The 17709-nt window shown below is 38.6% G+C and overlaps 1 protein-coding gene across 2 annotated transcripts in view; it reads left to right on the forward strand.

Annotated features, from left to right (window-relative positions):
• Positions 1-17709, forward strand: part of NPAT (nuclear protein, ataxia-telangiectasia locus) — a 70585-nt gene that overhangs the window by 38933 nt on the left and 13943 nt on the right. Inside the window, exons 3-12 of one of the 2 annotated variants that reach the window (XM_005885657.2) lie at positions 553-613; positions 2997-3069; positions 7276-7316; positions 7818-8042; positions 8904-8985; positions 11107-11194; positions 11721-11812; positions 11893-11980; positions 16072-16168; positions 16830-16958. In XM_005885657.2, the coding sequence (XP_005885719.1) occupies positions 553-613; positions 2997-3069; positions 7276-7316; positions 7818-8042; positions 8904-8985; positions 11107-11194; positions 11721-11812; positions 11893-11980; positions 16072-16168; positions 16830-16958 (976 nt within the window). The remainder of the gene's footprint in view (positions 1-552; positions 614-2996; positions 3070-7275; positions 7317-7817; positions 8043-8903; positions 8986-11106; positions 11195-11720; positions 11813-11892; positions 11981-16071; positions 16169-16829; positions 16959-17709) is intronic. The other variant, XM_014532890.1, reaches the window with a different exon arrangement.

Consider the following 17709-nt stretch of genomic DNA (forward strand, 5'->3'; position numbering starts at 1 on the left):
GCCGATCGCTGGCTGGCTCCTCCCTGACCCAGGCCTAAAGCCTCAGTCTGTGGCTTGGAGCCGACATATGCAAATTAGCCGCCATCTTGGTTGTCAGTTAATTTGCATATACTCACTGATTAGCCAATGAAAAGGGTAGCGGTCGTACGCCAATTACCATGTTTCTCTTTTATTAGTGTAGATAGCCAAGATCTGGAAGCAGCCCAAGTGCCCATCAGTAGATGAGTGCATAAAAAAGCAATGGGATATTTACAAAATGGAATACTCTGCAGCTATATAAAAAAAGCATGGATGAGCGATGTGAAATAAGCCAGTCAGAGAAAGATAAATACCATATTATTTCACTAATATATGGAATCTAATGAAAAAATAAACTGCAGATTTTTTGCAGCCCCTAATTTGATTGGCTTTTCATTTTAGATGATCTGCTCTTTATACTTTCTTTATCAGTTACTCTGCAATCCAGATATTTTATTAACTTTTATATAGCAAAATGTTTCATGGTGGGAAATTATTGGTCGTTTTGGTAATGCTTGATCTTTTCCTTTTCAGTCATTATTTGGAAAAAACTTGACAACAATTTTGAATGAGTATGTAGCTATGAAAACAAAAGGTAAGTATTCTCGTTCAGAGATTTTTTTGGTTTGTTTTACACAGTACTTAATCTGTTTTCATTACAAATGCTTTTTAAAGGATAATAACGCCTTACAAAAACCGTAAAACTTGTCTCAGTTACAATGAAGTTTGTAGTGTAAATCTGGACACAGGAACCAGTCATAAAACTCTGGCTTTTATTGATCAGAATAAAAAAGAATCCTAAATTAATGTTTTAGGCAGAAAGTTAAAATTGTTTATTCTCTAATATTTATTATTTCTGTAGCTTACAACATGAACAAAAGAATTGGCAATAAAAAGCTTTTAGCATAAAATGATAACATATCAAAAGAAAATTAACTTAACATTTAATGAGTATTGTCTGTATGCAGCATTGTGCCTAGATGCTTCCTAACGTTTTATCTTAGTCCTTAAAGTAATTCAGTGAGAGCCCAGCCTGCATGGCTCAGTGGTTGAACATTGACTAATGAACTAGGAGGTCATGGTTCGATTACTGATCAGGGCACGTGCCCGGATTGCAAGCTCGATCCCCCAGTGGGGGTGTGCAGGAGGCAGCTGATCAATGATACTTTCTCCTCATGATGTTTCTCTCTCTGAAATCAACAAAAAATATATATTTTACAAGAAAAGAAATAATTCAGTAAGAGATTATTTGTTTCAACCTATTTTTAAGTATTAGAAAACTGAGGGTTAGAGAAGCCAGATAACTTTTCCAGGATTACAACACTAGAAATTGCAGAAAGTAGTAACAGTTCTGGAAGTTCAGGGTCTGAATCTCATTTCTAATTCTTCAAGAAGGTTTCTTGATCTTTCTGCCAACATTTTTTCCCCCCAAGTTTCTTAACTATCATATAGGAATGTTTAGAGTGTAAATGACATCAGAAACAACATGTGATTGTAATACAAGGGTTTATATCCCACTTTTATGTTGAATAGCTTCCTCTGGTTTGAGTTTTTATAAATATACTAGAGGCCCTATGCATGAAATTAGTGCACTCAGGGGGTGTTCCTCAGCCCGGCCTGTACCCTTGCACGGTCCTGGAGCCCTTGGAGGATGTCTGACTGATGGCTTAGACCCGCTCCCCACAGGGAGCAGGCCTAAGCTGGCAGTCAGATATCCTTAGCGCTGCCATGGCCGCTGCACTCGCCAGCCGTGAACCCTGCTCAGGGCTTCTGGCTGATCAGCGCTCCCCCTGTGGGATTACACTGACCACCAGGAAGCAGCTCCTGAGTTGATCGTCTGCCCCCTGGTTGTCAGTGCACATCATAGCAACCAGTCGTTCTGCCATTCCGTCGATTTGCATATTAGCCTTTTATTATATTGGATGGGAAAGATTTTAAACATCTTATGAGTTTCCCATCATTATAGCTTTAGAGCACATCCTAAAAAAGACATTCTTAGGAATTTGCCTGTGATTCAAAGTATAGTAACTGGTTAAGACTTTTTTTAAGGGTTGCTGAGCAATCACAGTGCTTTGTAAATGAAAATATTAGATGTCGAAAACTAATTTCCATACTCATAGGAATTTGCATAACCTTTACAAATTATTTTAATTCACTTTCAAATATCACATGATGTCAGGTAGAACAGAGATTTAAAAATAGTTTGTCCTTGTCACATGATCTCACTTATATGTGGAATCAAGTAAACAAAATAAACTGACAAATAAAATAGAAGCAGAGGCATGGAAACATGGAACAGACTGACACCTTTCAGAGGGAAGGAGAGAGGTGGGCCAGTAAGAGGTTAACTTACATGCATATATGCATTGCCCAGGGAAACAGACAATAAGATTGTAAAGGCCTGAGGGGTTAGGGGAGGACATCTGTAATTCTCTCAACAAGAAAGATTAAAAAAATGGTTGTCTTTATTTTTTTTTTTTAATATATTTTATTGATTTTTTACAGAGAGGAAGGGAGAAGGATAGAGAGTTAGAAACATCGATGAGAGAAACATTGATCAGCTGCCTCCTGCACACCCCTAACTGGGGATGTGCCCGAAACCAAAGTACATGCCCTTGACTGGAATCGAACCTAGGACTCTTCAGTCCAGAGGCCGACACTCTATCCACTGAGCCAAACCGGTTAGGGCCAAAAAAAAAAAAATGGTTGTCTTTAATTCAAAGAAGATATAAAATTGATAATCTCTGAAATTAAGCTTCAGAGATTTCACAAATGTCCATTTTCACTCATATTGCATCTGATATTCAATGGCTTAAGGAAAAAAAAGCCATCTCATTATAGTTTCAGTTCCCAGTATAATGTCAACAGCTGAAATAAAAGTTTAACTTTTCTTTATTCATTTTCTCTGTATAGTCAAATTAAATGATATATTTTTTCCAACTGGGGTTTTTAAAGAAACTTTTTCTCTTATGATTTAGAAACATCAAGTCACGTCCCAGCAATTATGTCATCTCTGTGGAAGAAGTTAGACCACACACTTTCTCAGATCAGGTAATGAAAATCTTATGTAATAAGCTTATCAGAATATATATAATTGAAACGGAATTTTTGGACTGGAACCCAGGTTCTTTGTCTGCCAGAGTTGAAGAATGAATCCATGGGCAGAAAGTAGTAAGCAAAGGTGGAGATTTATTGAAGAACAAGTACAGACTCCCATGTGGGGAGAGGGAAAGAGTCCCACAGAATGGACTCCCACGTGGAGAGGGGGAAAGGGTCCCACTGAGTTCCTTTTCCCTATGGCTTATATATGGTGCCTTGGTATCCCCTCTGATTGGTCACTATTCCCTTAGACTTGTTACTATAGTAACTCCTAGGCTCAAAGGTCAAACCTCACATGGGACATGTGAAGTTCTCCCGCTACTTCTTTCTTATTGTTTTTCTGTTCCCTTTGGGCTTTCTTCCTCTCCTTCTGGATGAAGGGCTTCCTTCTCTTTATTTTGTAAATATAGACCTTTTGCTGTTCCCAGCTCCCTCATTCTATGGAAATGTACCTGCTGCAGCTTTTCAGCTCCCCTGTTCTATGGAAATGTACCTTCTGCTGCTCTGCAGCCCTGTGTTTCTTCCATGGTCCCCTTAATTTCTAAAATATCCTAAGACCCCCTAAAATTCCTGTTTCATAATGATTTTGGGATGCAAACATATAAGAATCACTGAGTTTTTTAAATCTTCTTGTAACCCACCTGGTACATTTATATAACATTGATCTAATTTTGAAATTACTCTAGAGGTTATTTCTACTTCTGTGTCTTTGATTGGAATAACTTGAAATAATTTCATACTGCAATAAAATCCTTAGAAAAGAGGAAATTGAGACTTAGAGAAGTTTACTGAACACTTCCAAGTTCCCATAGCAATTTATAGGCAGATTTCTGGTCAGAATACAGATCTTGAAAGGGCGAGGGCTACGCTCTCCATCTTGCCCCGAATCCTCCATTTTTGGGCAGCAGCCATGTGCTCAGCAAGAACCTTCTTCCCGGAAGTCCAAGCCTCTGCTAGCCACACCTAGGATTTCTTTAAACTAACCAATGATAATCAAGGGAAGTGCGCGCCATAGATGCGACCACATCCTGTGTAACAAGACACCGACTTGCACCTGGCCAGTCGGCAGGGCCCACAGTCCTCTCTCCTCCCCTTACTCCAACCCTCCTATACAACCCCTCTACCCACAAAGCTCTCTCCTCTCTTGCCCCAGCCGCTGTGTCGGCGAGTGTGGGGGGAGCTCAAGCTAGCTTGAATAAAGATTCTTATGCTTTTGTATCGGACACGGCTGGCTCCCTGGTGTGGTCTTTTGGGGATCCTGAAATCTAGGCATAACAATCTGATCCCACTCTAGTGTCAATACAAATCTTCTAATCCCAGTCCTCTGTGAATTCCCTTATACAGTTGCATTTCCATTACATTTGCAGAGCATTGATGTGTGGAATCCATGCCCATCCATTTTCCCTCGTAAGGCTGCAACTTGAGTAATAGTACTTCTGAAATCTTCTGTTTTGAGATTTTCACATAGTACTAATTATCTTCTACCTAGGTCAATTCCTTGGAATGACAACCCCATTGATTTTAATTTTATAAAATCTCTTATTGACTCTAGTATGAAAACCTTACTTTCTTACCCTTTCTCCCAGAGCTACAAGTGAATAGCCCGCTTAAATTCAGCAGGGGCCTCATTTTCCTTCCTCAGTTTAAACTGCTAAACTATTCCAAATGTTTTATATCTAACTGTAACACATCTTATTTGCTAGTCTTACCTTTATTCCCTTTCTTGATTCTTATATTTTCTTCCTTTGCCAGTAATCTTCAAAGATATTCACAATTTAATTAACACCTATAAATACGTAGAAGTTACTGAGATATTTTATTGACTGGGTATTACATATGAAGGAAAGGCCCTTTGCCAGGTATTCCCAAGATTGGTTTGTGTAAATAAAACTACGTATTTGATTCAGTAAGTGGCTCTTGTTGGTAGTGACTTATTTGACAGAATTCTAGGACAGTGGTACAGTGTCTGATTGTTTAACTCCAAATCATAATAAAAGGAGAATCAGCTTGTATTCTGAATTTTCGTATGTGTCTGCTTTATTTTTTTAGAGATTGGATGAAATAATTTCATAGTCATAAATTTGATAAAAGCAGGGCGTCCTTTGAAATCAGCTTTGGTATTCTGAAGTATTTATGTCTGGAGTCATATGTGAAGTCAGAATTTCTCTAGGAAGACACCTCTGAAGTTATAAGAGAGTAGAGGCCCAGTGCACGAAATTTACGCCCCAGGGGGGCAGGGTTCCTCAGCCCGGCCTGAGCCCTAGCAATCCGGGACCCCTCGGCTAGGGTCCCTAGGCCTGGCCGGTGATCAGGGCCTATCGGGAATTTCCTTCCCCCAGCTGCGGGCAGCTGGCCCCGCCCCCACCGCTGCCACTGCTTGCCATCTATGTGGCGCTGCCCCTCCTCCTCCACCACCGGTCACCTCCCTCTGCAGGCGACAGGCATGGGGTACGATCACTTGGCTGACCTGGGCCTCCCTTTGCGGGGCAATCACTGGCTGGCCCCACGCACCCACCACAGCATCAGTGGTCTGGGCCTCCCTCTGCGGGGCAATCATGGGGTGATGGCGGGGCCCCCTGACCAATCGCATCACACCTGCCTTGGCTGGCCTGGTGCCATTGCGTGTCATAGTGTGGTCATCCAGACTGTTGTTCTGCTATTCGGTCGATTTGCATATTACACTTCTATTATTATAGACTAGAGGCCTGGTGCACGAAATTTGTGCATGTGTACGGTCCCTAGGCCTGGCCTGCAACCAGGGCCATATTCCCCAGCTGCCCACAGCTGGCCCCGCCCCCCCACCACCACCCACCTCTGGTTCCCCGTTCACCATTAGGTGATCCGTACCTGACGGCCAGGGGAAGGGACCGAGAGGTCAGTTGTTCCTGCCCACTCACCTGCCCTGCCCCCGCCGCAGGTGGCCATCAGGCGATCAAAGCCTACTGGCCAGGGAAAGGGACCAAGAGGTGGTCAGTGTGCCTCATAGTGACTGGTCCAGCGGTTGTTCTAGTCATTCTGCAGTTAGGGTCAATTTGCATATTACCCTTTGATTATATAGGATAGAGGCCTGGTGCACGGGTGGGGCCCGGCTGGCCAGGGCGAGAGGCCGCAGGGTTTCCTGGCCGTCCCCGCCACCAGTCAGGTTAGGGGTCCCCACTGGGGGCATAGCCAGCCTGGGTGAGGGGCTATGGGCAGTTTGCAGGCCGGCCACACCCCCAATTGGGGTGGGGGTCCCCACTGGGGGTCATGGCTGGCCTGGGCAAGGGGCTTATTTTGCAGGCCATCTATGCCCCCATCAGGGTAGGGGTTCCTGCTGCGGGGCAGAGCCGGCTTGGGCGAGGGGCCGCGGGCAATTTGCAGGCCGGCACGCCCCCAGCTTTGTCAGGAAGGTCATCCGGAAGATGTCCAGTCTATCTGGTCTAATTAGCATAGTATCCTTTTATTAGTACAGTAGGTCCTCCGTTACGTCAGAGATCCATTCCTATGATGCGACGTAACGTGATTTTCGCAGTAAGTCAGAACCCACCTACATCGCTCACATGGAGCACATACACAGCAGTAATGAAATGAAACAGTAAAAATAATTTAAAAGAAAGATAACAATTCCTGACCTTTACTTGTGGTAAATAAATAATAAAAAACATAAAGCACATGTGTACATACGTCGAAATGACGGAACTTTTTTTTTTATATAAATACTGTAAATGGGAGATGGCGACGTAACCACAAAACAACGTACGTCGAGTCCGACGTAACCCAAGGACTGCCTGTATAGATAATTGGAAATTGTAAAATTTTATATATATGGCTTTCTTAAATATATTGAGTTCCTAAAGTCAAATTGTACTCTTAATGGAATGTCAAGGCTTTCTAGTGCATATTACATTAGATAGAAACTTGATTATTAAAATTATTTGTGTTTGAGTGTTTGTCACTATTTTTCTGCTAAAACAAATAAGATTTGACTCTCCCCCCGCCCCCCAAAAAAATGTGCTTGTCTTTTTTGTCTGAAAAAGATCTATTGCCTTTTGTTTTGTTTTATTTTTGATCTATTGCCTTTTAACTCATAATTTCCTTCAAGTCTGACTGCAGCTAAATCAGTGTGTAACTTGGCAAGAGAAGTTTCGTAATATCTAACTACTTTGTTTTATTTGTTAGGAACATGCAAGGTTCCCCAGGGTTTGCTGCCAATCAGAGAGGTTGGTATTCAACTTTAAATCAAAATAATATTCAGAATTATTTTAAACTCTGTCAGAAGAACATTTTAATTAATACCACATGTGTGCTAAGTATATTTTGTTTAAACTACTGCTTTTCTAAGTATAGTTATTCTCATAGTAAGAAATAACATCTTCATTTATTGTAAAACTATGCATTTAAACACTGTAGTCCCTGTTTTTCTCATTGGCTCTTATGTGTATTTACATATTTTTGTTCTCATTTCATAAGTTTGTTTTCTGATTTTTGTAGGTGGTATTAGTATGAATTATAACAGAAGAAATATACTCTTAGATTATAGTTGTAATTTACTTCAGTTTCTTATGACGTCTCATAAACTTAGTTGATATTTTTAACGGCTATTTTTCAATAGATCTAATATTCTAATATATTAAATAGTAGTCTATGGGTCATGTAGATTTCTTAAAATTCCCACACTAATCTGACATTGGGTCAATTTTTTAAATTCTCCTGTGTTTCAGCCCGAACGAGAAGTGGAATTGCAGAAATCAAACGGCAGAGAAGGCTTGCATCTCAAGCAGCTCCCATCAGTTCAGAGGTGCTGACTTTACCGTACCTCTCAGGACAGTTTACTACTGCTCCCTTGACAGCTACACAAGTTATTCGGCCAACTAGCCAAACTTCAGTTCCTTTGAGGTCAAATTTTGTAGTGGTTAACCATTCACAATCTCAAGACACTGTGACCAGTAAGTTTAAATTTTATGCTCATAAATTTTGTTGTTAATCAAATTGTGTAAATGAGATGACATATTATTGTCTTTATACTCATAGTGTAAAATTAATAGCCCCCAAAACAGGCAAGAAAGACTTTCAATAAATTTGCCATGAAATAGTATATTATTAAATCTATGAGATATTTTAATCTAGGATTCTTATGTCTGTTCTAAAAGGAATACACATTATATTTCTCCACTGCCTTATATTTTTGTTTATGCTGGCCTGCCCTTCTGGAATGAGGAGTGTTTTCCAATTCACCTCCATCTCTACATATTGAAAATCCTGTATACTCTTGGCTGAATCTTAAAGCTAGTGATAAACTTGGAAATTATCTGGGTACATCTTGCTTGTTGTATACTTGAAACCTTGAAACACATGATATTAAGGGGCAAAAGCTAGTTAATAACAGAGTTGGGATTAGAATTGAGGTGCCAGCTTTCTGTTTCTAGACCAGTCGTCTTTCTCTTCTGTGCAGCTAAAATTCATTGCAATCCATTACATTCTCTCTCATTTCCATCTTTTCTCCAACTTCTTTTATACCTCTGGGTAAAAACACTTAGCATGTATACTCTGTATTATACACTTAGTTTATACCTTTTATAGTTTTCATTCTGCCATGCTATTCTTTTCTTGAAATTATACTGTACTTTGTGTTTTATTGCAAAACCTTAAGCCATAGGTACTATATTTTATTCATCCTAATATCTTGTGCATAGTAGATAGTCAGTATACTAACTGAATTATGTATAAAATTTTGGAATGCTACTTATTCCATTGATTCAAGTTTAGAAAACTAATCAGTTTCATTTTTTTGTTTTCTTGAAATACAGCTGGAGAGACTTTAAATATCATTCCTGGTCCTCAGGAGAAGAAAACTCATGCCAGTTTAATGTCTCCTGGTAGACGCAAAAGGTAAATGCTTTTTAAAAGGACAAGTTTACATTAGAAATATAATAACAAGATTGGATTAAGTTCTTGGAACTATTTACTATTATATCTATTTCAAAACATGTTTTTTTTTATATTGTAACCTCCCTGAAATCAGGTGGCATCCTATATAATAAAAACCTAATATGCTAAGTGTCTGGTCAACTGTTCAACCAATCAAAACATAATATGCTAATGATATGCTAAGGCTGCTCCACCGCTCACTCTGACGTGCACTGACCAGGGGGCAGATGCTCCGACCAGTAGGTTAGCTTGCTGCTGGGGTCCGGCTGATCAGGACTGAGCGAGATGATCCAGACACGCCCTGGAGCCCACCTGCAGTCCCTTCCCGGCTGGCCAGCCTGCCATGTCCCTCCCCTGCCAGCTGGCCCCGATTGGAACTGGCGAGACTGAGCCACACAAACCCTGGAGCCCTCCCGTGGTCCCTCTGCAGCCCGATCGTGCACCCGTGGGGTCCCTCAGCCTGGCCTGTGCCCTCTTGCAATCTGGCACCCCTCAGGACATGTCAGAGAGTTGGTTTCAGCCCGATCCCACAGGCATCAGACGCAGGGCTCACGGCTGGCAAGTGCAGCTGCAGCAGCATGAGCCTCTCCCAATTGGGACTGACTGGGCGCGAGGCCGCAGCAGGCGCAGTGGGGCTGGGATGAGCCGGAGCAGCAGGTAGGAGCTGCAGGTGGTGTTGGATTGCGGGTTTTGGGCCTATTTCCAAAACCCGATCCCCACAGGCCACCCAAAGGGACCCCACCCATGCACGACTTCGTGCACTGGGCCTCTAGTCTTAATAATAATGGCATATCACTTCCTTTGGAAATATGTTTTTTCTGTAGTGATACAGAAAAGTATTTCTTAAGATTGCTGTTATCTTGGGTTTTTTTTAAATAAATGTTTTTTAAATGAATATAAGTAATACTGGCATGTTTTAAGGTAACAAACACATATTTAAGTCCTAAATCAATAGCTAGTACAGTGATGGCGAACCTTTTGAGCTCGGCGTGTTAGCATTTTGAAAAACCCTAACTTAACTCTGGTGCCGTGTCACATACAGAAATTTTTTGATATTTGCAACCATAGTAAAACAAAGACTTATATTTTTGATATTTATTTTATATATTTAAATGCCATTTAACAAAGAAAAATCAACCAAAAAAATGAGTTCGCATGTCACCTCTGACACGCGTGTCATAGGCTCGCCATCACTGTTAGAGGCTGCCCACATTCCTTGCCACATGGCCCCTTCCACCTTCAAGCAAACAGCACCGAATCAAATCCTTCTTGTGCTTGGATTTCTGACTTCTCTGGCTGTGATCTCTCTCTCTCTCTCTCTCTCTCTCTATATATATATATATATATAAAATGCCATGTTAACAAAGAAAAAAATCAACCAAAAAAATGAGTTCGCGTGTCACCTCTGACATGCGTGTCATAGGTTCGCCATCACTGAGCTAGTAGGTGATCTTTTCAGAGACAATCTGAGAAAAGTTTCTTCTGTCCTTCTTAACCCATGTGTCTTTGTTTGAAGGATATTCAGAAAAGAGTGATATTAGTTTAAAATGGGAGTGTTTTTTTCCTGATATTTCACCTGCCATGTCATGGGTATTTTAGTTAGAGTTTTTAGTGTCATTTTCTCTCATTCAAGGCTAACTCAGCTTTCTTTATGGCAAACTTTCTCACTTAACCATATAAAATAGAAAAACAACTATAATAATATCTAACATTTATAGGAACCTTGACCTATTTATAAAGTCATATACTTTATTTCATTCAATTCTTTCATAAACCCAATAATGCAGTTGGTCTTACCCATTATAAAGTGAATCAGATGGTAATAGCCTACCTTTCTATAGACCACATAGCTAATAAGTGGTAATGCTAGACTTCAAATTCATGTGTGTGTTTTTAATTCAAGACTATAATTCTTTTCCACTCTACTGCTCTTTGTTCCTACCACAAATCAAGAAAATATCTCTTTTATCATGATGTTAAGATTTATGTCTATTTTTATAATGTACATACTATGTTTATATAATTACCATTGAATCTTTTAATCATACTGCTTGAAAGACTAGCTTTTAAAATGTGTTTCAGTGAATCTCAAAGGAAAAATAGCACTTTGTCTGGACCTCAGTCAACAATATGGAATTTCCAGGATCCAAATGCATTTGCAGTAGAAAAAGTAAGTGACTTTCCCAAACTTTGCAATTGAAGATATTCCTGAGTTTTAAAATATTGATATATTTACAAAGACTGTGTAGTTGAATTGCTTGGGATAGAGAGTGGTGAAGTTTAACAGTAAGAGACAGCTCCTTCAGAATAGATACTTATGCAAATGCACCAAGGAAGTAACAGCTGTATGTTTAAGAAACAGTAAATACAATGTTGTTGAATTACCTATCATAATAGAGCATTTTATTGGAGTCAGATTATTAAAAATCTTGTATGAAAAACTAGAATTTTTAACTGTATTTTGTAATTGCTGCAGAAGGAGTTGGTGAAGGATCTTTGAACACTTATAAAGTATAAAATGTAGTATTGGGGTATTAATTTGGAGGTAGCCACCATAACTTCTGATTTTCCACCTAGATTTATTAAAACTATCCAGCTTCCATTAATTGGTTTTGTTTTTTTGTGTTTGTTTGTTTGTTTCATAAATAACATAATATTCTATCTGTCCTTTTGCTAATACTGACTTTCCTTTCCAGCAACTGGTTATTGAAAATGCACGAGAAAAAATATTAAGCAACAAATCTCTTCAAGAAAAGCTTGCAGAGAACATTAATAAATTTTTGACTAGGTAAGCTATGTATGTTTAAAATGCCTAATTGTTTTTGCCTAATTAGGAACTATACTAAAATTTTCCTTTCTGCATTACAGTGACAACAATATTGCTCAAGCACCTAAGCAAACAGATAGCAACCCTACTGAACCAGAAACTTCAATTGATGAACTCCTGGGACTTCAGGTATGGGTAAGGGTGGCTGTATGTGCAATACATTTATTCATAGTTAAAAACAATGGTATTTTGGCCCTAGCTGGTTTGATACAGTGGCTAGAGTGTTGGCCTGTAGATTGAAGGATCCCAGGTTTGATTCTGGTCAAGGGCACATGACTGGTTGTGGGCTCGATCCCCAATAGGGGGCATGCAGGAGGCAGCCAGTCAATGATTCTCTCTCATTGATGTTTCTAACTCTCTCCCTCTCCCTTCTCTCTGAAATCAGTAAAAAATTATATATGTATAAAAAGATGATATTTTGGTTTTATTCCAAAACCATTGCCAACAGATTAGATATATAATTATTTAAAATAATTAAGATATAAATTTTCTTTATTGTCTGAATGTAATCTGTTCCTAAAATTTTGTTAGTGAGTTTTCAGATAATCATTAAAATTTCATTATAGTCATGTGCCACATAATGTTTTGGTCAGTGATGGACCGAATATACGAAGGTGGTTCCATAAGAAGATTATGAGTGGAACTGAATTTTCTGTAAAAATGGGAAGATATGTGATTCAGGAGGAATTTTTTTTCTTACAGAAGCAAAGTTCAGTGGAACTTGGCAATCTGTAGATTCCTTCTCACTCACAGCACCTCAATTTTGAGTGCACAGGTTTCATCCCCGTCAGTCAGCTACTGACCTGTTTCAGTACAGAGGAGCCTGTCCTCAGTGCCACATATTCGGAGGGCGCTACAGCCCTCCCAGATCTAGCCAGAGGACATTGTTGTAAGTTCTTTGTTGAGGACCTATGGCCCTGTACAAGGACACAGGTCCACAGGAACTACCTTAGCAATTATTGAGTGACACTGCCGCTTTAATAAAAGCTATCTGTGGTGGTGTGGAGCCAGCCTGACCCTGTACTTTGGGAATATTTTCAGGTTGTAATGCTGTGAAGCATAGAAAAGTTTTATTTCTTTCATCAGTTCAATGCCTGAGAGAGACCTTTGTGCCAGTGGAATGAAAAACAAATTTCCAAAGTCAAAATATTGAGTTCTTAGATTACACCATGTCCATGTTAAACATCCTCATTTTTTAAAAATTTTTTTTATTGATTTCAGAGAGGAAAGAAGAGAAAGATAGAAACATCAGTGATGAGAGAGAGTCATTGATTAGCTGCCTCCTCCACAACCCACACTGGGGATCGAGCCCACAACCCAGGCATGTACCCCAACCGGGAATTGAAATGTGACCTCCCGGTTCATAGGTCGACTCACAATCACTGAGCCATGCCAGCTGGGGAGCCCTGATTTTTTTATGGCTACCCCAAAGTTCCTTAATCTAAACACTGGTCCAATATGCAATAGCCCAAACCACATCATCCTGACTATCCCCGATAGTTCCTAATTAGGCAAAAACAATCCATCTTGATTTCTGTCTATTCCTGCTGATTCTCAGGCCACCTATCACTTCCTCCTGACAGTCACTCTTAGAGTGATATATGCCTTACCCAGCTATATTTCCAATTAGTCTAGCTCACATCCCTGTTCATAGAGCAGCATTGGCAGCTTCGATGTTCTGTTGCTTACCCTGTTGGGAGGAAGCACGAGAAGGGCTTGTGGGACAATATTTATAAAGTCTGTAGTAGTGTAAAGAATGTATTAGGCCTTCACATTCACTCTGATTGATCCAGAGCAACTACCAGTGTTACAAGCTCTATTCATACTGAGTGCTATGTATAGGTATACCATTTTTAACCTTTTAGACCATATTCTTACAGAACCTTTCCTATGTTTAGATATATTTAGATACACAAGTACTTATGTGTTTGTGTTAAAATTGCCTACAGTATTCAGTATCATAACATGCTATACAGGTTTGTAGCCTAGGAGCAATAAGCTATAACATATACCCTGGCTCCAGTAGGCTACATCTTCTCAGTTGGATTTCAGGCAGTTCTGAATGATGGCTGTTGTGTATTTTAGTTGTAATTTTGATTGTGGGAGGCAGCAAGTGCTAGTGTATGATGTTCACACAATGACAGAATCCACCAATGATGCATTTCTCAGAACATATCCCATTGTTAAATGATACTTAACTATTTTTTCCAGTTTTATTGAAAAACAATTGACATACATTACTGTATAAATGTAAGGCATATAGCATGATGATTTGATTTACATATATTAAAATTGCCTTATTTAAATGGTAAAAGTAATAAAACCCATCGAATAACTTTAACCAACTCTTCCAGATATCAGTAAAGCACTTCCTGTGTCCATGTAACAATCAGTCATGTATTTCAAAGTATTTAATACTCAAAGATTCATAAGTGGGTATGTTTGTGTGCAATAAGCAGCAGTGTGTAACACATTAATTTTCTCTGCACTGCTATAAACTATAAAAGTTTTTCAAAAAGATAAAATGGATTCAAGTAATATTTAACAAAATATAATGAACAGGACTAACTAAATGAGTAATTTTGTGAGACCTCCTGCTAAGAAAAGGAAGACGGGGGATAACAGTCGCTTGCTCTTCAGTGAGGGTGAGCGTGTGAGCTGGTGAGGGAATAATTCAGCGGTGTACATTTTAAGACTCGTCCGTGAGTCAATAGCCTTTTTGAAGAGCAGCTGAGATTGTGACTATAGCACATCCTTTCACTTGTACCGTCAGACAGTGTAATCATGTTTGTTGCCATGCCCACAAAATGAATTCATTACAGTGGGTTTTCTTTCAGATGATGAATTCTGGTAAAAACCATTGAATTTTTTTTTGTCAGTTCCTTTAGAATAATTTTTTTCAACATACACAAAAATACATTTATATTCTCCCATGGTGAAATTCAGTAAATTTAACAAAACAGGATAAGCTTTTATAAAGCAACCTTTACATTATCTATCATTACTGCTTTTTACAGCCTCTTCTATCTTAATGGTTAACAAATACATATTGTGTATTCTAAATTTTTATAATCTCAAAGTCCTTCCTTATATTTTCTCCACAAACATCTAAAATCAGGTGGTTACTGTAATCAAGGCACTCTGTTAGATACTGTGAGAGGTTATATTAAAGTGATGATACAACCCTCTGCTATTGGTTGTTTATAATGCTGTGCAGTATCTGTCAAAGTTAAATATCCAGGTTTAGATAGCTTTTTAAAAGAACTGCAAGATGCCCTCACTGGTTTGACTCAATGGATAGAGTGTCAGTCTTTAGTCAAGGACACATGCCCAGGTTATGGGCAGGGGACGTGCAGGAGGCAGCCTATCAATGATTCTCTCTCATCATTGATGTTTCTATCTCTCTCCCTCTCCCTTTCTGAAATCAATTAAAAAAAAATAAGATAATAATAAATAAAAGAACAACAAGACATAATATCCAACTGAATAGTATATGCATCAAATTCACTAAGGCATGAACAGCTAGTTATACATATAGGTGAAGTAGGAATTTTAAAAATATTTTCCAGACCTGGATGAGCGAGATATCTTAGGCTATACAAATCACTGTAATAATATTTTTTATTTAGTTTAGTCTATATAAGATGGTGGATGTTAACTTATTGTGGAATCATTTTACATTGTATGTAGTAGGTCAAGTAACTATGCTGTACACTCTAAACTTATACAATACTAGTGGGCCGGTGCACGAAATTCGTGCACATTAAAAGGGAATTAATTAGAGGAAATATTTTAATATTGCTATTTGCCCTTTCCCTATAATAGAAATGTCAGAGATGAAAGAAAATTAGTAAAATGTATATGAAAATCTCCCTCCTGTCAGAGTCTGGGGTGCACCATGGGACCCAGAGTCAAGTCCTTGCCCACCCACATGCGCCTCAAAATTGCACAAGACCCAGACTCGGCTGGCCCCAACCCCGTCAAGCCCAGGTCCCCCTGCCTGGGGCAGGGGACGCGGCCTCAGGTTCCCCCCACGCAAGGGCATGATGTCCATTTGCATATTAGCTCTTTATTATATAGGATTATATGTCAAGTTATAGCTTGATTTTATTTTGTATTTATATTTGTGTATAGTTCCTATGTTTATTTAATGTTTGAGAATATCTTATTTTCCAGTATTAAACCATATTCAATGGGGATTTGTTTTTTGTTTTTGGTAGAGTGAAATCCATATGTCTGAAGAAGCTATACAGGATATACTGGAACAGACAGAATCAGATCCAGCATTTCAGGCACTCTTTGATCTCTTTGACTATGGTAAGAAGACCGTTTCTTTCAAGGCAATTAGAAGAAAAAAGTTTCTCCGTTTCTTTGGAAACTTAACCAAAGTGAAGCAACATTTCCCAGAGCATCTGAAAAAAGTTCCTATTTTCATTAAACATTATACAGATATGGAAGGAGTTTTTGTTTGTTTGTTTTTTCTTAAAGAAACTTTAGCTAAGCTGAAAAAATGCAGAACAGTGTTTTTAAATTTTAGGGGTTTTTTTGTGGACATTTTTGCCAGGCAGCACAAATGTGTTGAAGTCTGCTACTATACATACATTATACCAAACACAGTTGGATAATACAGAAGGAATACAAAAAGTTGGCTATTTCCCTCAACCTTATGGCCTAGTGCAGTAATTCTCAGTGTAGTCTCTCAACCAACAATATCAGCATTATATGAGAATATGTTAAAAATGCAAAATTGTGGCCCCCTTTCCCAGGTGATTCTAGGCTAAAGTTTAAGAACTACCTGTCTGGTGGAAAAATCTTTGTACCTGTCAGTCATATATAAGGCAATATATTAAAAACATCCAAAATACCATAATTAAAACCAATGTCTAACATTTGCTTGACCACTGTCAAGCTTCATTAATTGATGCTTATTTTTATTTTAGTCATGTAACCGATTGTTTCCCTGTTCCCTTTTTAACAGGTAAAACAAAGAATAATAAAAATTTATCACAAGGCATTTCCAGTCAGCATATGGAAACCAATCCCAATGTAGTCTTAGCAGATGAAACTAATCTAACAGTTAAAGGTTCTTTTAAAACAGAAGAATCTGGTAAGAATTTGACTTTGTTAATATCATCAATCCAAACCCTAAATGTCAGTCTCAAAATTTCAAAAGCAAAAACCCTTGTCTAATTTGGAAGTTCAAATTACAACGTAGGTCATTTTTGTATTTCTAGTATTCTCTCTTCGTTATAAAAAATATAAAAAGAAAATTATTCCCCAGGCTTTAGTTCTTTGATTAAAAGATGAATTTTTAATACTTACTCTCCCATGATACAGTAGATTCTTGACATGCACAAATTGGTATTAGTAGTATTGACCAATTCAACAAAAATCTATAACATTTGACATAATTTTTTTGAGCCACAAATTCACATCTCTAATATATAAGGTTGGTGTGTGGTATTAATCATTCAGGCTAGTAAGCAAATTTAGCTGACTGCTCAGTATTTATAGCTCCCTTATTTAGAGGAAATTATATGTTATTTCTTGAATTAAGGATTTATGAGGTTTGAGGTAATATTTCTCTGTGTCTAACTCAATTCTTTGTATGTATTTCTGCCTCCCATGGAGTACCAATATGGCACATAATTGCCCCCACAATAACTACTTATTAAATAAGGGAAGATAGCAAACATGTTCATTTTAGATCTTTTAAATATTTGCCAGTTTTCTTCAAAGTGTACTTTGGTGAAATACAACACATGTACAGAACTGCACAGTAAAAAATGTATATAGCTCATTGAATTATAGTCCAGCAAATACTATATAACCATCTCTCAAGTCAGAAATAAAACACC

Source organism: Myotis brandtii, unplaced genomic scaffold (genome assembly GCF_000412655.1).
Source record: "Myotis brandtii unplaced genomic scaffold, ASM41265v1 scaffold920, whole genome shotgun sequence".
Classification (NCBI taxonomy): Eukaryota; Metazoa; Chordata; class Mammalia; order Chiroptera; family Vespertilionidae; genus Myotis; species Myotis brandtii.